Source organism: Anabrus simplex, chromosome 5, assembly GCF_040414725.1.
Source record: "Anabrus simplex isolate iqAnaSimp1 chromosome 5, ASM4041472v1, whole genome shotgun sequence".
NCBI classification, from domain to species: Eukaryota; Metazoa; Arthropoda; class Insecta; order Orthoptera; family Tettigoniidae; genus Anabrus; species Anabrus simplex.
This window is the reverse complement of record NC_090269.1, coordinates 380,664,476-380,687,856: the sequence shown is the minus strand read 5'-3', so window position 1 is coordinate 380,687,856 and position 23,381 is coordinate 380,664,476. Positions and strand designations below refer to the sequence as shown.

Below are 23,381 nucleotides of genomic sequence, written 5' to 3'. Positions count from 1 at the left end.
TTTGGATCCTACAGTTCGCTGCATTATGTGGATTACCTATCAAACCAGCCATGGTAGAAAGGTCTGGCTGGCATGGTTGTGACCAATACTACTTGGGGCTAAGTTTGCCATGCCTTGGGAGTATACCACTGAGATGGCATTAATGAACTTTATAACATGAGAGGGGGATGGGTTGCTGTTACGAAAACAGGGTTACAAGAGATACGGTAGAATTGCTTTTTTTTTTAATAACATCAGTTTATTTAAAAATAGGATATAAAACAAGTAGTTACAGTATAATCATGTACAAGAATATAAATGTATACTACTGTACTGGACACTGGTCATACATCATGAAACTGTTTATACTATGAATACTGCCAAACAATTCATTACAGATGTAATTTTTAGCAGCATTTAGCTCTTCCTCATTCGCCTGAAATGACAAGGTAGGCCTGCTGAGAACAGGACGTTTCATTTCTGCTTGTAATCTATCTACCCTTGCAAGTGCCTCCGATCTTTAAGATTCTATGAATAGCTAAGGAATGTGGCTATCCCATCCTTGTGTTTGTTATTGCAATTGAACTTCCCTTTTGCATGAGCTCTCTTGCTTTTCTAACAGAACATGTTCAAAATTTCACCATCCTTTATATTCATGCGCCCCTTATTATTTGCAATTATAATTTCACATTATTTAATTATCTTGAGTTTTTGCACTAGTAAGATCAGATGCATGACCAGAAGTACTCTCAAAATTGTTCATCTCAGAGCTCAATACTATTAAATACATTTTTTGCAGGAAACAATTCACAGTCAACTATTCTGACATATTTATATGACCATACTCTTCTACATTTTAACATTTCTAATCATAGGCACTTCAGTAACAGTTTAAATAACAATACTTTCCCACATGGCAAGTTAAAAAGCCTCTGGACAAGTTTAAAACAACATTTAGTGTAAGTTAATATAGGATATCAAGAGTCTGTGAAAACTCAGTTGGAATTGTAAAAAAGCAATACTTCTTCACTAACATACATTCAAGAAATTACAACACAAATTGACAAGACTGATTCTATGAATGAATCTAAAGTTAATTCCACTTCCCTTACATGGCAAGGATTATAAACATTACACTTAAAGTGAATTGCATAACAGTAAATACCTAACTTGACAGTTACAGAGCTACAATGACCCATAACGTTAGATGTATTTCAAACCACTAATTCTTATAGATATGAAGTGTATACATGAACAAACATCTATGTTACATTTTTGTAAACATGGAGTTATTTATGAAACAAAGGTCAATGAACTGTCCTTGATCCATATTTGTTCATAGTTTGAGCATGTTGCAACAGTCAACCTCACTATTATCATATTCTGAAACAAAATGCACTTCAAAAACACAGAACAAAAGTGTATGTTACATTCGCTTCCCATGTGAGCTACGACAGCAATGTTACAAATTGAAAACAGCTGTTCATGATTACTCCAGTCAAGAGTTTATTCTGAAGTTTTAAATAGTGAATTATTTAAGAATTTAATTTTGTATTAACAAGATGGAAATGCAATTAGAACTTAGCATAAAGTTGTTGGCAAGTGATGATCACAGATTGATGCAAAACAGAAACAAGAAAAGGCCAAGGATGGCTTTGCTTAAGCCTGTTTCATGACATCAACCTGGTGTTAAACTAAGGCAGACATCTATGCTAATTCTAAATATTTTCCATGGTTTATCAAGTAAGAAAATGAAGAAGTATGAAGCGTATACATCAGCAAATACCATGAGACACTGATTCCAATACTATCCAGCTGTGACCCCAAGAAATGTGATAACTAAGAAAATTTCAAAGTCTGACTTGGTTCCTATGTATCCACATGATATCCTAATTACGAAGGAGGAAAAGGAGGATCTGTAGGATAAGCTGAAGTACCTGAAGGTGGAAACACGATAATTTCTATTTAAACTTAAAAGTAACCAACTTAATGCAGAGAAATCTGCATTCATTAAAGTTTTATATTTAAAGCAACATTATTTTCAGAGAATGAATTATAAGTAGTATGAAAAATGTTAACTTTGATATTCTTTCCTGTATTCAGTTGTGTGTTTGTGAGTAAGCATGAGCACTTAAACAGTGTGTAGGATGTATGGAACAAAAGCCTATGATACCATGTAACCCCGCTCTGTGAACAACAGTAAACTTGGTTACCAGTTCTCAAAAAACATGTAACATACATGATTGTTCACAGTTATGTTTCATATTGAAATTCATAACCTAAAAATACACTTTTTCTTGTGCTTTTCAAAGGCACATCTTGCATTAATTATATTCAACATGGCACCCTATCCAACTTCCATGATAACAATAGAATCATAACCATTACAATAATTATTTACATTTTTGAAACCGCAGCCAGTCCTGTATTTGGAGAAGTGGTCTTGATCAGAGGTCGAATGTCAGCAAAATTAGGGTGCTCCTTATCACCCAGTAACTTGAATATCACAGTTTCGCTAGTTGTGATGAAACATCCTATTTGTTTCAATCTCTGCAATCAACAGATATATTCTTGAATTACCGGTATAAACATTTTTTTTACTGTTCTCACAATGTGTAAGAATGTACATCAGAAAGAGGACAGAAAAACACACACAATTTGGGTACAGGGAGAATTAGAAACAAATGTCTAAGACATACAACCTTTGCAAGTGATAAATATCATTATGGATCCGTATTGAAGATACTATACTTTAATAAACTAATTAGCATCCTACAATATTAAGGGTTATAAATTTCATGTTGTTGGTCCGTATTGAACTGAGAATAACATATGAGTAACAACATAGTAAAGGTTTCCACCTATTCAATACAAAATATATTCACAATATTTTTAAATTACATGGAACAAAGATCTTTGCTTTGAAGTGGCTGATGATGACCCCTAGATGGGTCGAAACTAGTTCCATGTAATTTTAAAATATTGTGAATTTATTTTGTATTGAATAGGTGGAAACCTTTACTGTGTTGTTACTCATATGTTATCCTACAATATGTACAACCTTTGTCAAGAAAGTTTAAAGACCAGGACTAATAATTGTAATGGGAATTAGAATCAACTCGAGATACTTTGCTGGCTAGTGGTACGGTACCCTGTAAACTTGGCTTTGATTCCATGTTAACTGGTGGGATGGTGTTTAGTAACACAAGCATCTGCACTGCGGTGGTATTCAATTAATCACCACTGATCTGCATTTAAGGCAGTCGTCCTGGTGGCAGATTTCCTATCTGTTGTTTTCCTAGCCTTTTCTTAAATTATTGCAAAGAAATTGGAATTTATTGAACATCTCCCTTGGTAAGTTATTCCACTCCCCTTCCTATAAACGAATATTTGCCCAAACTTGTCCTCTTGAATTCCAACTTTATCTTCATATTGTGATCTTTCCTACTTTTAAAGATACCACTCAAACTGATTCGTCTACTGATGTCCTCCCATGCCATCTCTCCACTGACAACTCGGAACATACCACTTAGTCTAGCAGCTCCTCTCGTTTCTCCCAAGTCTTCCCAGCCCAAACTTTGCAACATTTTTGTAACGCTACTCTCTTGTCGGAAATCGCCCAGAGCAAGTCGAGCTGCTTTTCTTTGGATTTTTTCCAGTTCCTGAATCAAGTAACCCTGGTGAGGGTCCCATACACTGGAACTATACTCTAGATGGGGTCTCACCAGAGACAAATATGCTCTCTCCTTTACATCCTTAGTACAACCCCTAAATACCCTCATAACTGTGTGCAGAGATCTGTACCCTTTATTTACAATCATATTTCTGTGGCTTAGTTCTAAAAGGGCCAATGTCATTTTTTATCAAAATTGAGATATTAACTGATACAAACGCGTTTTATCCCGGCTTTCAACATGTTAAAAGGGCCAATGTGTCTGATAAGTACTAAACGAACAGTTAACGTTTAATTAAATAAGCCCTTGCCAATAATGTTGGATTACCAATAAAGATTAGAGACCTGGCAATTTTTAAAGAATACGATAGAAAAAGGTAGTGTTTAATCAGGTGACTTCCACAAAGAAAGTATAAAGTTATTTAGAGTTAGTTGTTGAAAAAAATAGTTGGAAAAACTATAAGCAAAACTTCAAATGCTCATAGCTCAAAAACAGGTTTTTTGACATTGGCCCTTTTAATAATAATAATAATATAAAAGAATTTATTGGACTCCAACCTATTCAATACATTACTTGCAATTGGCCCTTTTAGAACCAAGCCACAGATTTATGTGATTACCCCAATGAAGATCTTTCCGTATATTAATACCTAGGTATTTACAATGATCCCCAAAGGGAACTTTAACCCCATCAACGCAGTAATTAAAACTGAGAGGACTTTTCCTATTTGTGAAACTCATAACCTGACTTTTATCCCCGTTTATCATCATACCATTGCCTACTGTCCATCTCACAACATTATCGAGGTCATTTTGCAGTTGCTCACAATCTTGTAACTTACTTACTACTCTGTAGAGTATAACATCATTGCAAAAAGCCTTATCTCTGATTCCACTTCTTTACACATATCATTGATATATATGTATTAGCTGCAGTGCCCAGCTTTGCCCAATTGTTTTTTGAATGTTTACTTTTAAGATTAGTATTAATAGTTAGTTATGTGCGAAGTGAATTTTTATAGAATTCCTTTTTGGGATATTAATTTTTAACATCTATTATGAAGTTTTAGAGTTATTTAGAAGTGTTCGATTTCAAGTTTTCAATTATTTAATCATCAAGTAAAACTTTATCCTTGTGGAAGCTCGAACTGACTGGGAAGTATTTGATCCTTTCAAAAAATGAATAAGGGGTAACTACATGTATGTATTAGTCGCACTATAGATATGATCTATACGATTTCAACACTAATCTCGGTTATTTTAGACTATTTACTATCAAACCCCATTCTTCCTCTCGTCTCAATGGAGGCTGAACGTGGACTTAAACGGTATTCAGAGCGTCACAATTCATTTCAGCGACGCATAAACATTGGATTAGACTTTAATATCGGTTATTTTCTATTATTTTCAAATGCCATCTCCTCCCATTCCCCACCCCCAGCGGGGGTTGGTATGTTTTATCTCCATAGTATTATTCTTCCAGATGGCAAGTCATAAGTGTACCAAGATTCGTTGTGAGCTATTCTGGAGCTAACCCACATACACCCATATGTAAGACTTAACCATTCAGAGTATCACAGTTCAACTCATCGACCTCGTGAACGATGGTATTCGACATTAATATCAGTTATTTTTATATTTCACCACCTCCGCTAGGAGTGCTAGGTGTGTTTTACACAACATTATTTTTTTAGATAGTAAAAAATATGTACCAATTTTGTATGAGGGCTATGTTGGAAGAAACACTTATACATCCGTAATTTTGGTCGTTTTGGGCAATTTCCTTTCCATCCCTTCTCATCTCCATGCCGATGGGGGCTGAAGATAGACTTCAGCGACATCCGGAGTGTTACTATTCTTCTTAGCGACCACGAAAACTATGGATCGACACTATTTTCGATTATTTTTACATCTCAGCCCCTCCCACCCCACCCCTAGGGGTGCTAGGGTTACCATACTTCCAGGAGACAAACTGCAAGGAGGTAAGTCATAAGTGTGCCATGTTTGGTTGAAATCTCTCCCGTAATCCAGAGAAGTATGGATTCAACGTTAATATAGGTCGTTTTTAGTTATAATTATATTTCGCCCCCTTCTTTAGGGCTTCTAGGGGTGCCTTGCCCCCACAGTATTTTTTCCAGATAGTCGGTAATATTTTTACCAAGTTTAGTTGACACATATGCTGGAACAACATATAAACATCCATAATATATGGCCATATGGACATTTTTGTTTCTTCGTCCCTTCTCCCGCCCCTGCCGATTGGAGCTTAACTTGGACTTATACGACATCCAGAGTGTCACTATTCATCTCAGCGACCACGGAAACTATGGATTTGACACTATTTTAGATTATTTTTATGTGTCACTCCCCCCCTCAGCCCCCACACAGAGGGTGCTGAATATGGACTTCAGAAAACCTGGTGTGTAACTATTCATCTCAGTGACCCCAAAAACTGTGGATTCAAAACTATTTTCGACTATTTTATACCTCTCCCCTTCCTCGTCCCCTACCTGTAAGGGATAAAAAGTCCGGAGTGTCACTATTCATCTCAATGCCCCCGAGAACTATGGATTTGACACTTTTCGATTATATATCTCACTTCCCCTCGCCCCCACTAAACAGGGATGAAATCAGACTTTAACAAATCCGAAGTGTCGCTATTCATCTCAGCGACCCAGTGAACTGTGGATTTGTCACTATTTTTGATTATATTTATCTCACTCCCACCCTCTCCCCCACTTCAAAGGGGGCTGAACTTGGATTTAAAAAAATCTGGAATTACACTATTCACCTCAGCAGCCTTGAAAGCTATGGATTCAACACTATTTTTGATTATTTTCATATCACCCCCTTCGACCCCCACCCGTAAGCGATAAAAAGTCCGGAGTGACACTATTCATCTCAACGACCCAGAGAACAATGGATTCAACACTATTTTAGATTATTTTTATATCTCACTTCCCCTCGTCCCCAGCCCAGAGGGAGCTGAAATAGGACTTTAATAAATCCACAGTGTCACTATTCATCTCTGCGACCCCGAAAACTATGGATTCGACACTATTTTCGATTGCTATTATATCTCACTCGCCCCCGCCCCAAACGGGGCTAAAATTGGACTTTAAAAATCCAGAGTGTCACTGTTCATCTCAGCGACCCCAAAAGCAATGGATTAAACACTATCTTCGATTATTTTTGTATCTCCCCCTTGATCCCACCCCTAAGGGATACAAAATCCGGAGTGTCACTATTCATCACGGCGACCCCAAGAGCTATGGATTCGATGCTACTTTCGATTATTTTATATCTCACTTCCCCTCAGCCACACCAAAGGGGGCTGAACTTGTATTTTCAAATATCCGGAGTGTCACTATTCATCGCAGTGACCCCGAATATGGATTCGATGCTATTATCGATTATTTTTATAAATCAGCCCCTGCCCCCCCCCCCCCCCCCCCCCCCCACTCACATTTAAAGGTGCTTGTGGTATCTTGGCTCCATGAAGTTTGTCTTCTGATACTAAGTCACAAGTGTACCAAGTTTGGTTGAAATCGCTCCAGTGGTTTAGGAGATGTAATACATAAATATCCACATACAATGACAATGATGTATATAGATCTATAGATAGATTACATAGACTCGCCTTTGCTCGTTCGGAACCCCCACTTGCTCTTCGTTAGGAGTGGGTGAAAACTCGTGTCATTCCACTCTTGATATTCTATATGTTTCACAGTTTCTTAAACATTTTACACTTCTAATAAAGAGCTACATTCTTCAAACTGGGCAGACCTATCAAAGTTGGTCCTATGTATTGAAAGTGAGTCTCGATCACGGTATGATGGATTGCTATTTTCAAATAACAGCCACAGTCATTCGTGAAGCTCCTAGCAAGGAATGGTACTTTATAAACCATGGTGACGTGTTCCCATCCTCCTATATAGAGCATTTCTTAACGGAATATCAGGATATAGTGTAAGCTGCTGTCGCCTAGCAACAATTTGTCCATCAAGTCGATTCAATCTTGGTGCGGCTTTGCAATTTAATAAAATTACATAAAATTACTCATAATAATAAAACTATCTACCGATTTCGTTCAAACAACTTCATAATCCCTCTCAGATGTAATAAGAACAAACTGTGAAAATTTCAGGGAAATCGGTCCAGTAGTTTTTGAGTCTATTAATTACAAATATACCAACATCCAATTTTATATATGAGGCGGTCCGTTCCAAAACTCGTCTTATTCATTATAAGTGATTTTTCAGGAAAAGCGAAAAACCTGTAATTTTTGTAATATAAGTCTCACTTGTTTAATTGTATTACGACGCGTTCAAGTCCAATGTCATAGGGTCGTCTTACTGAAGAATTATAAATATAATTAGTAGAAGGTCAATAACTTACATTTGTATTTTGGATAAGACGAGTTTTGGAGCACCCAAAAAATTTCAAAATATATTACCTCACACAACGTATTTTAAAACAAGAAAAATGAAAGGACTGAGAATATAATGTTGTAATAAAACTCACCAGTACACTCATGCACATTTTTTTATCAGTATAATGATATTCACAAATAAATTAAACACAGCAGTGTGATTTATCATATTTACATCCTATCCTTAGTATTTGGAGAGAATTCTTCCTTTATAGGCTACACTGTACTCGAAATAGAAGTAGCCTAACTTGAACAATAAAACATCACTTTGTTGTTAATCAAACTCTCAAATCTGTTCCCTCCTCTTGAGATCCATCACAAAGAACTTCTGTTTCTTCAACAAGATTGTTTTCGTCTACAGAAATTGAGGTGAACAGATTCTTATAAAAAAAAGCAACTCATTCCTATCCCAATCCAATCCAAAATGCTTTTCAAGCAAACTTTTTACATCCTTTACTTTGGCGGGATTCAAGTTTACTCCTGGCAATAATTCAGGTGGCATTAGCATATCTCGCAGGCGTTTTCCCTTTTTCATTACGGATTTTCCTAAACCGATGTCTGAGTTGTAATAAGGTTCTCCCCATAAGGGTGACATTTTCCAGTGAGTCTTTGCTAATAACAAATCGTTTCACTGAAGAAAATTCAAAGTGCTAAGATGCAGGCATTTTCATCATATTTTCAGAAAGCATTTTCCAATTGTTCACCGAGCAGTCTCTGCCAAACTTGAAGACTTCAGCATGTTTGCTAAAGATGTCTTCATATTCTGCTGGATTACAGATTATAGGGCATATCTCTCTCTCTCTCTCTCTCTCTCTCTCTCTGAGCTTTTTGAAAAAAGGTTCATCCCTTACTTTGTGTACTCTAAGTTCCAAGATTAAATCATTCTTCAGTGATACGTTCGAACTTTCAGGTTTAATTTTCTCCTTGAGCTCTATGCACTTTGAGCAAGCGTCAGTAACTGGTGTTCCGAATCCTATGTTGTAGCAACGCGTAAAAATTTCACGGAAGAACCACCGCTTCACCCTGAGTTCTTCAGGTGATTTCTTGTTATACATTTTGTAAAGCTTAGCGATGCTTAAATTTCCGGGTAGATACTCTCTGACCGGTGACTTTCCGCGGCAATAGTGACTTTCAAAACACTGCAAACTTTCAATGAAACGTTTCACGGAGTGCCTCTTTTCAGTGTACTCTGGTTTGATCCTAGCTCCTCCCATCTTTTCTGTTGGAAGTTACCCTATCGTGAAGTGATTTCTGGCAATCCTCTGAACCAGATCTTTGCTGACATGCAATACATTCAAAAATGTCTTTTGGCAGACATGAATGTGAAACTGCTCTGTATTAGCAAGTTTCATATATATTCCACAACAAGAGCAATATTTTCGGTCATCTTAATACACTCTATTCACAGCACAAAACTGCATGAAAGAATAACACAGTTTAAGAACAACTCAAAGAGTGGAAAGACTGGTATAAAACGCGGGTAAATTGAAGCGTGAGTCACGAGCTGAAATTATCCATTCCTATTGGTTGATTGTATATGGCGAGTTTTGGAACGACAAGCGCCGTGGATAAGGCGAGTTATGGAACAATAGCCTAAGTTTAGCGACAGATTTCAATGGGAAAAGGCGAGTTTTGGTGCTTAATTTTGTGATAGAACTATCACAAACATCACCAAGAAGGCAATGCTACCTCTAACTCATTTTTTTTTAAAAATGGATAAGACGAGTTTTGGAACGGACCGCCTCATATATAGAAGATATATAAGAAAACATAAAAGTCCAATAATACTGCTTTGAGGAATTCCCCTCTTAATTATTACAGGGACAGATAAAGTTTCACCTACTCTAATTCTCAGAGTTCTATTTTCTAGAAACAGAGCCACCCATTCAGTCACTCTTTTGTCAAGTCCAATTGCACTCATTTTTGCCAATAGTCTCCCATGATCTACCCTATGAAATGCCTTTAGACAGGGCAATCGCGATACAGTCCAATTGACCTCCTGAATCAATGATATCTGATATATCTTCCTGGGATCCTACAAGTTGGGCTTCAGTGGAATAACCTTTCCTAAACCCAAACTGCCTTCTATCAAACCAGTTATTAATTTTGCAAACATGTCTAATATAATCAGAAAGAATGCTTTCCCAAAGCTTATATGCAATGCATGTCAAACTGACTGGCCTGTAATTTTCAGCTTTATGTCTATCACCCTTTCCTTTATATACAGGAGCTACTATAGCAACTCTCCATTCATTTGGTAAAGTACCTTCATGCAAACAATAATCAAACAAGTACTTCAGATATGGTACTATATCCCAACCCATTGTCTTTAGTATATTCCCCGAAACTTTATCAATTCCAGCTGCTTTTCTAGTCTTCAACTTTTGTATCTTACTGTAAATGTCATTGCTGTCATAGGTAAATTTTAATTCTTGTTTAGTATTAGTCACCTCCTCTATCTGGGCATTATCCTTATAACCAACAATCTTTACATACTGACTGAATACTTCTGCCTTTTGAAGATCCTCGCATACACACTCCCCTTGTTCATTAATGATTCCTGGAATGTCCTTCTTGGAACCTGTTTCTGCCTTAAAGTACCTATACATACTCTTCCATTTTTCACTAAAATTTGTATGGCCACCAATTATGCTTGCCATCACGTTATCCTTAGCTGACTTCTTTGCTGGATTCAATTTCCTAGTAAGTTCCTTCCATTTCTGCTTACTTCCCCGGCCATTTCTAACTCTATTTCTTTCCAACCTGCACCTCCTTCTTAGTCTCTTTACTTCTCTGTTATAATATAGTGGATCTTTACCATTCCTTACCACCTTTAAAGGTACAAACCTATTTTCACATTCCTCAACAACTGTTTTAAACCCATCCCAGAGTCTGTTACATTTTTATTTACCGTTTTCCACCGATCATGGTTACTTATTAAAAACTCCCTCATGCCTGTTTTATCAGCCATATGGTCCTGCCTAATAGTCCTAATTTTAATATCTTCCTTTCTTTCACATTTATTTTTAATTACCACAAAAACAGCTTCGTGATCACTAATACGATCTATTACTTCGGTTTCTCTATAGAGCTCATCTGGTTTTACCAACACCACAGCCAGAATATTCTTCCTTCTAGTTGGTTCCATCACTTCCTGAATCAGGTGCCCTTCCCATACTAACTTTTTTGCCATTTGTTGGTCATGCTTCCTGTCATTTGCATTACCTTCCCAATTGACACTTGGTAAATTGAGATCACCCCCTACAATCACGTTCCTTTCTTGATCGTTTCCCATATAGCTGATTATCTTATCAAATAATTCTGAATCAGCATCTGAGCTACCCTTTCCTGGTCTGTACACTCCAAAGACATCAAGTTGCCTATTATTCTTAGAGATGAGCCTCACCCCTAGAATTTCATGTTTGTCATCTTTAACTTTTTCGTAGCTTACAAATTCTTCTTTCACCAGAATGAATACTCCCCCTCCTACCATTCCTCTCCTCTCTCTACGATACACCCGCCAGTTCTGTGAGAAAATTTCTGCATCCATTATATCATTTCTCAGCCATGATTCAACTCCTATTACAATATCTGCTAACTTAAGTATATATCTATTAAATTAATTCTATTCCTTTCTTTACAATACTTCTACAGTTGAGCGCTAACATTTTTATGTCATCCCTACTTGATTTCCAGTTCCCTGTTCCCTTAACACCACTCCCTAGGCCACCCTGTTTCCCTGAATGTACCTCCTGTTTGGGTGGTGACAGACCATGGATGTAAAAATCAAGCAGTGCATGAGCATAAAATTCTGAGTGAAGTTTTCGAAAGACAGCTACAGAAACCTAAAACCTTATCCACTAGGTTTAGGGTAACCAGTAGTCATCAAGAGTGTGAAAATGGGAGACTTGGCAGCAGTAACTGCAGACAGGATAATACGGCCTATAGTTTTTGAAACCACAATCACTCGGCAGAGATATAGGAATGACATTCTTATACCATTTTTTAACAACTGACGGACAATGAATGCCAGTCTGGAAATTTCCAGCAAGACTCGGCAACTGCGCATACGGCTAATGAGTCATTAAGTTTGAGGAAACATTTGGCAACAGAGTAATTAGTAAACCATTGCGGCCTGCGAGATCCCCAGATCTTATGGTTTGCGAATTTTATTTATGGGAAAAGTTGAAAAATAAAGTTTATGCAACAATCCCTCACACTGTAGATGAACACAAAATATCACGAGAGAAATTGAGGTTATCTCTGTAGATGAACTAATCCGTATGAATGAAAATTTCCTTAGATGATGATGATGATGCCTGGTGTTTAAAGGGGCCTAACATCGAAGGTCATCAGCCCCTACTTTCCTTAGATGAAGCTAGAAATGTATAGATTCAGGTGGAGGACATTTTCAACATCTTCTGTGACAAGGTGAGAAATTATTTTACTTTGATTATGGATTATTATATGTACTTGTTATGCACATGTGATTCATACGGGCGCTCTCCCGGCCCCAAGCCCAACGAGTTGCCATGTGCTCGTCTGACCAGCTCGCCCTACTACCCGGTCCGCTGTGCCGGCCGGCCAACCCCACTTTGAGTGAAAGACCCTGTACCAACATGAGCAAGAATGAGCAAGACAGTGGTGAATAAACAAAGGAGTCGAAAATTCCAATAATAAAAGTAATTTATCACAATTAGTTTTCATGTGAAAAAAAAAAGCTGTTTAAGATTTTTTAAGCATTTCATTGCAGCTAAACGGTTAGATTATTCAGGGGAAAAGTTATTTTAAAAATAATAACACTCGGGGGGGGGGGGGGGGGGGGGAAATAGAGCATAAAATAAGTGTGGCACATGCTCTTCAACCAGGTGACTTTGTATGTAGGCACACCTTTTGTGAGTAGGGTCTGGAAAATAATATACAATGGACAAACAGACTCACATTTAATATTCTTCTTCGATGAGGCCTGGTTCCACCTCCATGGTTATGTGTGTACACAAAATAATTCTTACTGGAGTGCTGTTAAACCTGACTGTACAAAAAGTGTCACTCCATGAAGAAAAAAAAAGTCTGTGGTGCACCAGTAGTGGTGATAGACTCCTACAACCAATATTTTTGAGTATACAGTTGTTTTTATTGCTTACATGAATATCATACCGTACCCGACAGGAATCAAGTGGACGCGGATTTCCTTGTGTGGGAGCGAGTTCGCGGGATCTCGAAGTGTGGAATGCCAAGCGCTAGGCTAGATAGTATTTCCCCCAAGCAAAGCTAGGGAATTCCTGGATGGAAAACAAAAAGGAGAAGTTATCCCCACCACAACTTGTTTGTAAGAGGGAGAGGTAAACTTTTTAGCATCGTAACCTTGGAACCATCTTTAAAACAGCTTGGCCAACTTCGTTTTCTATATTAAAAGAATTAATGATTTTAATAGTACTGCACTGTACAATGATTCAAAAGAGCTGTTCGTGATTTGTGAATTTATTTAGAGCAAGTGACGTCCTTTATGGTGATAATCTCCTGTTAAAAGAAGGAATATATGTTTATGTAACAGTAAAAAGTTACAGAGGCCATGTGTTAAATATCTTGACGCTGACTTGACAGGGGATATCCCGTGATTGAGCTGAAAATTGAGGACAGTTTTTTACTCATTACTGTGGATTCTGCAATCAAATTTCGTCCGGACAAGTCTTAACCATATTATCAGATCACTGGTCACCTGATTATCGCACTATTGCACCTCTAATACACAGAGAATACGGTGTATGGGAATTTTGAGAGGGGGAACTTCACAGATGATATAAGGTTTGGGAAGCATCACCCCTGGGCAGTCTGCATTTTTGTCTCATGAGAAACAGATGTGTGACCGTCTCGAGCAAGTTTCTTTTGTATGAAATTTTTATTTTAAAGAATAGTGGTAATGTCTTAAACAATTGGTGTATGAGAAGAAGTGATATCTGTGATATATGAGAGTGCACGTTCAGGTTATTTGGTCGTAATTCAGGACATGAACTGAGATTATTATTATTGTTCCCATCATCATTTAAAACAAAGAAGGGACTATTGGAACCCTCATAATAATAGTTACAGTGATTAGAGCCACAGTACTTGACACTATGACGTCACTACTAAACTAAGTGCGGGTGTTTAATTAATAACCCTGTATTAGTATTTCTGATGCCGGGAGCACAAGTATGCAACGGGCCTAACTGTGTGTGTTGAGTGCTGTAGACCAAAAGGATTCCAGTGCCAAGGATTATGGAGTTTTATCCTAGGAGTTCCAGTTCGGACCTGGACATCAAAGCAGTCTACATGGAAGCTATGAAGCAGTAAATCGAACAATGCACGTCCCATAGTTATCCGAGGTGTCCTGAGGATGAGGCCAAGTACATCTATTTTACTAGCATGACTCGTATTACAACAGAACATCTATTTAAAGTTCATCAATTTGTAAATAATAATTGACAGGGTTTCTTACCCTAAATATGTAAATGTATGTAAAGTCTGCCAAGCGAACATTGGCAACGGTTAAGTCTCTGATCGCGATGAAACTTGGAAGACACATTGAGGTACACTTAAAAAAGATGTCAACATCAAGTTTGGGTGCCGACATTCATTCGGGCGTTAACTAAGGGGCTTAAAAGTTGCAACATTTCAGTTCTGCAACAACAGCAATGAATACCTGCTGGCCAATGCTAAGCCGGTACACTGCGTGACTCCTGCCACACCTCTACACCTCCTCCCCTACCCCCTCCTATTGGTTCATGCCAAACATTTTCCTTCTCCCCGTGCCTGCCCGTCTTTGCTTAGCTGTTGAATGGGACCTGCCCTATACTTTGCTTCTTTTCGTAGTATAATTATTGAAATCTTTTAAATAACGTTCCTTTACACACATTGATAAATAACCTAAACTAATATACCCATATTTTATTCAAATTTTATACTTTCATTCCTGATGTTTTAACAGTTCGTACAATAGCCATTTTAATTTTTACATATGTAACTGCCATTGTACCCAGAAGTTTAATATCAATACTTGTTGAATACATAGACCTTCGTCAGCAATAATGTAAAAGTACTGGTAGAGTAAAACTACAGTTCTGCCTGTGAATATTGTATATCAATTGCGTATATAAATGCACATTTTTATTTTATTTTTCAATTCTTATTACATCAAACTTTACTACATTCTATGTCATACTCGTATCAAAGTTTTCTATGCATTAAATTGATTTATATTCAGCAAACATCGCTTCAATTGAAATGTGTTGTGTCTGTCACTGCAAAACATAAATAAATAGTTAAGTACAAGCACAAATAAAACATTCTACCTATATTCCTTATACCAGAGTATGCAATATGGAAAATACCAGTAGTTTGAAACTCAAGAGTTTATAATTATTGTTGTCCATGATTTCGTTATGACACAACTGATAGCGTACACAAAGTGGGGGGTGGCATAAAAAGGTCTGGACCTGTAACCAAGTATTAGTATCCCGAGGTACCGAATCTCATTACATTCATTCAGATCCTCTACCTTGGCACGTACTTTCTTTAAATAAAATGATATTTATCGTTGTTTAAAAGTGGGTGATTCATTTAATGGTGAGTGATTTAATTTAATTAATTTCATATGTACTGTATGTCCACTCTAAATGACATTGCCGACAGCTTTAAGGCAGTTGTAGAAGTAAATAATCATTTAAGCATAGGTCAGACGTAGTACCCCATTCTACGTTTGACTATGCCCAATGGTGCTCGACTCGGGGTTTTACCCAGAAATGTGACAACTCACCGCAATTAACAGGAATGAAAGTATAACATTTAAATAAAGTATGGACATACTACTTTAGGTTGTTTATTATCATTATGTGTGAAAAGGAATGTTATTTAAAGGATTTCAATAATTATAGTATGAAAAGAAACAAAGTATAGCGCTGGTCCCGTTCAACAGCTAAGCAGATGGGCAGCTGCGGGGAGAAGGAAAAAATGTGACTTGATCCAATAGGAGGGGGTAGGGGAGGAGGTGCAGAGGTGTGACAGGAGTCAGGCAGTGTACCGGCTTAGCACTGGCCAGCAGGTTATCATCGCTGTTTGCGCGGAACTTGAAATGTCGCAACTTTTAGGCACCTTAATTAACACCTTAATGAACGTCGGCATCCAAAATTGATTCTGATATCTTACGTGTACCTCAGTGTGTTTTCCAAGTTTCATCGGGATCAGACACTTAACCATTGCTAATGTTCCCTCGTGAGTCAATTAGATTTTGTAAATATGTTAGATTTAAAAAAAAAAATTATTCTTCATTTTTCATTTGGGCATTTTTCTCGGGTTTGTTTTTACATAGTTTGACTTTCTGTAGAATGGTTAGTGCTAGTAGTGTCATTTGGAATGTTTTTCTTACGTTGATTGGTACTCAACCAGTTGTATCATCATGCATGCGAGTAAGATTTTGCTGTAATTTAGTCGTCGGATGGAAGGAGTGCCGGAGAGAGCCGTCATGAGGTTCAAATCATGTCCTCCCATGTAGCTAGGCGAGATATGGGGATTTTAAATTCATTCATAAATTAAATAAATGGCTGAGAGTTGAGAAGGTAGTAGTGTCATCCTAAGAGCTTAGTAGAATCTTTGATGGAAGTATTTTAATTGTCAATTATTCGGTAGTGAATTTTTGGGTCAATGCACACGGAAAAATGTATCATAGGGTTACAGCAGAGATTGGAAGCCAACTCCGAGTTGGAAAGATTGAACACCCGCTATGAAATGGAATACGAGATGGAATGCCTCAGTGACCTACTATATTAATGGGCTAAGTATGAGTTTATAAGCAACTATAATATGAAAGCCGTGAAGGCAGATTAAAGATATATATGTGAATGAAGTATATGAACCCCAGTTGCTAATGGAGAGATTTGAAGATGTGTGTCAGCTGCCAGACTTGAGGAGCCATATATTTGTGTGATAGGGACACGTCCACAAGAGGGACCCCTGCAGAAGGGAAAAATGAGCGATAATTTTTGGTGAGGCGAAACATAGCCAGGGTTTTTAAGATTTGGGTCCTGTTTCCAAGACATGCGGTTTATGTGACTCATTAAGAAGGTTACCCTTTCATTAAAATACTTTGATCAGAGATAGACTCAGTGAGTTAGTGTGATGCAGCCATTTTTGACTGAATATGATAGTTAGGGTTTTCAGTGCCCATCTGTGGAGTCCAGTGATCACTTGTTTGAACCTCGCACTGTGGAGATCCGTGTTCATTTGTATCTATTGTATTATGTTTTATTTTATTGTGGTGAGTGCATTATATGTTAATTTGTCAACACAGGTTCCAATTTTGGGGTTGATTGTGTGTATGCTGGGTTCGATTCTGAACCAGACGATTTTGTGTTGAAATATCCTGTGTTTAGTACATGTTATTTTAGATGGGTTTATTATTTTGTTTATCAGGTTAGATCTAGGTTAGACTTCACTCGGACTTGTGTGTAAATGATGTAAATATACCCCAGTGTTAATGTTTGAGTGATTTTATTTGCTTGTTATTCCATATATGTGAGATCACGATAAAGGTCTTCTCCTGGGTGTACTTTGTCTCGTCCTCAAAACAAACTGAAAAAATCTTCAACATAGCTGTGAAATTTGTAATTGTTCATGTACCTAAATAAGGTTATTTTTGCATCAGCTCCCACAATAATCAGGAGGATAATAAACCCTTTGATTTTAATATTTTAAAATATTGTTCTCATTTGATTTTAGTTATATGACGCTTGTATTTTCCTATCCTTTATGCCGCTAGTTATTCTTATATATTTATTATGCCTACTTGATTTTATACCCAGATAACAACCCTGTAGATTTATCGCCGGAGACTCTACGGGCAGGGGGCAGGTGCAATACCATCCACCGTTTTCAGAGAATGAACTGAAAAGGATCAAGAATTTGAATTTTTCGATAGGATTCTGCCACTGCTTATACGGGGAATAATTCTACGAGAGAAATTCACAAAGTGTTTCCACAGAGTTATTAGTAGGTATATGTGGCACCTCAGTCCCTCAATTTAGCTGCTTGCAATTATCTCTGTGGTAAATTATAAAATGTTGTGTACAAGATGAACCCACACACCACACAAGAAGTGAAATACAATTTTTTCAGGAAATTGTCGGGATTTCTCGGCATGAAGTGCAGCGATTTCCAAAAGAGGGGCCAAAAATGTGTGGATAATTGTAGTTTCAACATCTCATTTCGTAATCTGGTAAGTAATGAACTTCTTAAAAATGTTTGTGTTCCTCTATAGTTTAACTTCCTGCTACAAAGCGCACACTTGCCCATTGTAAAAACACCATGTGCCAGGGTAAAGTATGTATGAGGAGCATCGTTTCAAATAGTATTAAGTGCACAGATTATAATTTTACAGGAAGTTAAAAAAAAAAAACGTTTTACTTCCTAACCAAATAAGACATAAAATTCTAAATGGGAAAATCTAGGTATTGAGGTTATGTTCCCGAATCAGTCATGATTCAAATCATTTCCCAATACATGAGAATGTCATTCTAATTATAAAATTTCACTTAATACGTTTTGAACCAATTCGCTGAACAAAATACGTTTTGATACAACCTTTTATTCACATAATACAATTTGAAACGTGCATTTGATTCCAAAGATTGTTATTGACTTTATTGTTAGCTAAAGCGCATCATGTACAGTAAATTAAGTTATTATTAACACACTGTTAATGCTATATGGATATTTACATTCTTGAAAGTAATCCTTCTTCCTCATGCAAACAGTCACAGTCGTCATTATGAGTCGGCCTACCAGTATCTGACGATGAACCGATGTTTAGTGCTGAAACATAAAATTGTAAACTGTCGAACTCCTTCCTGTTGTCTCCAAATCTGGTTCTCGACGTCCAGTTTTTAGCATCAGGTAATGCTCTCGGTTTATCGATTACGGGAGATTCATGTACCTGGCCCAGCCCTATGCCTCGTTACAGACGGATTACGAATCACTTCGAGGGGTCATCAAACCTGTACGTCGGTTCCATCTTTACGTAACGTGGTACTGATCACTTTTCTCGCTTTTCTTCAGAATCACCGTTTTCGTTTCTTTAATCCCGTCCAATTGGTTAAAATGCTTGGCAAGGATCTTGTAGTCCCTTATAACCCATTCTTTTCCTAGATGGTTTTTTTTTTTTGCTAGGGGCTTTACGTCGCACCGGCACAGATAGGTCTTATGGCGACGATGGGATAGGAAAGGCCTAGGAGTTGGAAGGAAGCGGCCATGGCCTTAATTAAGGTACAGCCCCAGCATTTTCCTGGTGTGAAAATGGGAAACCACGGAAAACCATCTTCAGGGCTGCCGATAGTGGAATTCGAACCTACTATCTCCCGGATGCAAGCTCACAGCCGCGCGCCTCTACGCGCACGGCCTCTAGATGTTTTACAGTCCCCACAGACGGATAGATCTCTGGGTATTCCTCGAGAGTAACGATGTCAGAGCACTTAAGAAACTTTTCTACAACACCAAAAACCTTGTCCGTGTGTAAAAAGGAATGTTCTATGATAGGAAAGATGACAACAATCATGGAAATGTTAGCGGGTGCTTTGGTTTGTAGCCATGAACTAGAGCATGGATAATATGCATGTTCTTGTTTTGGCCTTCACATCCGTCTGCGAACAGCCTGATACAGATGATCGATTTATCGAAATGTACCTCATCTAAAAACGAAGTAACAGCTGATGACACTTCGTTTGGCCCTCTTTCAGCCTCAGTCTCATTCCATACATAAAATGTCGGATTCTGAATACTGACATCACTAACACACAGTGCGTAAAATGATATTTAAAGCGAATAGAACGCTCCGCCAATTGATAATTTAGAAAGCGGTTGTACCTGTTGTAAATCAAAGCAGAAGAACATTGTGTTATCAAGTCGTTCCCTCATAAGTTTGTGAAAACCCTGTGAGCGAATTTCATCTGCTCCCTTATCAGCTAGTAAAAGGTTCTTTTTATCACTACCTTTTTCATATTTAATCTGGAAGAGCATTCGAAAACAGTAACTGCGAGCATCTGTGGATAGTGTCCCAAACCCAATGTTGAACTGTGTGCGGAAAAGATTCTGGAAGAATCACTTTTTCACTTTCAAGTCCGCGGAAACATTCTCCAACGGGTAGGTAGCCCTCCATGGTGATTGAAAGTGAACGGTCATGCAAGCAATACCACACAGTCAAGTATGATATAAAAATAGAGGGAACAGCCAACAAAAGAGCGGGATAAATCAGGCTGGGAAACATTATTGTGAACATAATACGTTTTGAACCGTTCGCCGTGGTGCACATAATACGATTTGTTCCGAATCATGTTTTTCAGCACTGAATTCCTATGGGGAAAGAATACGAAATGACCCAATCTAACTCAACAGCGTTAAAGAGCATATCCTAATTGGCGGGAAACCGCATCAAAACATATTCCGACCTCGACTGCATTTAATACGTTTTGAAACAATACTCCTCGTATGATCTCCCTGTATTGTTCAGCTAATGTACAGGTTCATTTCAATAAGAAGTGTTAGTTAATAAAATAATGAAACTTATTTATTACTTACTTGGAATGCAAGGAGTCTATCTTCCTGTGAGCGTGACGTACAAGCATCTGCAACAACATGAACCTGGAACCCTCGAGCTGTAAGCTCAGCTGCAGTCTGCTCGACACAAACATGAGCCTGTCAAGAAATAGCATTACAATGTCAAAACCAAAGTATTATTCATTACATATCAGTTAGCATCTATCTTGGAATTAATAAAATACTTCTCCAATTTTTATAACAATTTTGTGATAATTTCTTTTTCTCATGCAGACGAGATGTCAATACAAAAACAGAGATCCAAGTAGATACAGAGAACTCAATATACGGATCAGACAAAACATTGGGAAAGCCAAAAGCACATGGCTCGAGCACTGGAAATGGGGACCGAGATAGGCAGCCTGATATGTTCCATATGCACAAGAAAATTCAGCAGGTGTTTGGGCATAGGCAGATTGGTAAACTGAGCTTCCCAACAGATGGAAATGACAACCTAATCCTGAACGAAAACTTGAAGATGCAGCAATGGATGGAGTATATACAAGAACTATTCAATACCAACAGGGAAGACCTAGAACAAAAAGTGGCTATGAGTCCCACGAGCCCACTGATTACAATGGCCGAGGTAGAACAGGCCCTAAAGAGGATGAAAACTGCAAAAGCTACATGACCAGACAAATTTCCACCAGAACTGCTTAAAATTCTTGGTGAGCAAAGAAGAAAACGAATGCCGACACTCTAGCATCGTGCTGAAAATCTTCCTACGGATAATTCACCAACGTATCTATCTGAAAACTGAAGAGCACATTGGTGATACACAGTTCAGATTCCGTAAAGGCCTTGGGACTCAAGAACTCCTGTATGGCATTTAGGTCCTTGTTCAGAGATGCAGAGGTCAATTGCCCAGTATTCATGTGCATCATTGACTTCGAGAAGGCATTCAACAGAGTTCAGCATGAGAAAATAATGAAGGAAAGAGGCATATATGACAAATACAACCGCATTTAAAATACTATATTGGAAATAGAAGGCCCATGTTCGAGTGGGACACTGAATCAAGAATGATGCATTCTGTCCCTGCTCCTGTTCAACCTGTACTCAAAAGACCTGCTTCATGGATGCTCTGCATGATATAGATAGTGGCATCAAAGCAAATGGAGTGACAATTATCATAATCAGATATGCTGACAACATTATTCTTATGGCCAACAGAGAACTTGCAGCAGATCTTGTCGAAAGTGGTGGAGACATGCGAAAACCTTGGTCTACACCTGTACTTGAAGACCAAATACATTATTGTGAGCAAGGGCCCAGTCATAGATCCCGGTCTGTGGATCAACAGTTCCGATACACAGGGTCAAGAAAATCATACCTAGACAGCATCATCAACAAGCACTGGGACCATTCCTAAGAAATAAAGTGCAGCACTGAGAACAGCAGGGCAGCATTTACATGCCTCCCTCAAGTGTTCTGTACTAGAGAACTACTACCATTACAGTTTCAGGTTAGGATAGCACAGTGCTAATTCTCCATCATGGAGTCCGGAGTACAGTCCTGGACTGTGACAAAAGCCGCCATAAGAAGATTTTTTTTTGCTACGGGCTTTACGTCGCACCGACACAGATAGGTCTTATGGCGACGATGGGATGGGAAAGGCCTAGGAGTTGGAAGGAAGCGGCCGTGGCCTTAATTAAGGTACAGCCCCAGCATTTGCCTGGTGTGAAAATGGGAAACCACGGAAAACCATCTTCAGGGCTGCCGATAGTGGGATTCGAACCTACTATCTCCCGGATGCAAGCTCACAGCCGCGCCCCTCTACACGCACGGCCAACTCGCCCGGTCATAAGAAGATTAGAAGCATTTGAAATGTTGCATATTTTGTATCAGCTGGGTAGACAGATGCAATGAGGAAGTACTGACCAAGATGTATAAAGGAAAAGAACTGTACAGAGCTATTAAGATCAAGCAATTCTCCTTCTCTGGTCACATCATGAGGCACCCGGAAACTTAAACCCTTCTCCAAATAATTATACAAGGGAAGATCGAGGGAAAGAAAGGTCCTGGGAAACCTCACACGTCTTGGCTGGAGAACCTGCGACATTGGTTTAGACAAACAACTATTTCGCTCTTCTGTGCAGCCACCAACAAAACTAAGATGGCCAAAATAATCGCCAACGTCTGATGACGGATACGGAACTACAAGAAGAAGTGGTTTAACATCAATCTAAGAAATCAAAGGTTTTTGGCGGCACAAAGAGGGAAAATGGTAGGATTGGGGAAGTAGCAGCTGTGGCCTTAATTAAGGTACAGGATAGCATGGTGCTATTTCTGTTGTGAAAATGGGAAAACACTGTAAAACATCTTCAGGGCAGTCACCAGTGGCATTCAAAACTACCATCTCCTGAATACAAGCTCACAGCTATGCGACCCTAACTGCACGGCCAGATAGTTCAGAAGATGGGTGAGGAGGAGGAGGAGGAAGAAGAAGAAGAAATGCTGCAACTCCATCATCATGTGTCACTAGAGAGCCAACAGGTACAGTTTTCAATAATAATAATAATAATAATAATAATAATAATAATAATATGCACGCATGTGGTGCTGTACCATTAATTTCTGTTTATTCAAAGTAAGAGACCTCTAAAGCCGATACTTTAGCCACAGAATACTGGAATGCATACTTTTCTCTCGTATTTCACTTCTTCATAAGACTTT

General features: G+C 38.2%; 1 protein-coding gene across 1 annotated transcript in view; it reads right to left on the bottom strand.

The window, feature by feature from the left end:
- Nucleotides 1-212: 212 nt before the first annotated feature.
- Nucleotides 213-23,381, bottom strand: part of LOC136874951 (isochorismatase domain-containing protein 1) — a 71,352-nt gene continuing 48,183 nt past the window's right edge. Inside the window, exons 3-4 of the mRNA XM_067148667.2 lie at nucleotides 20,688-20,804; nucleotides 213-2,529 (exon numbers count right to left, since the gene is read on the bottom strand). Coding sequence (XP_067004768.1) covers nucleotides 2,377-2,529; nucleotides 20,688-20,804 — 270 coding nt within the window. The 3' untranslated portion in view covers nucleotides 213-2,376. The remainder of the gene's footprint in view (nucleotides 2,530-20,687; nucleotides 20,805-23,381) is intronic.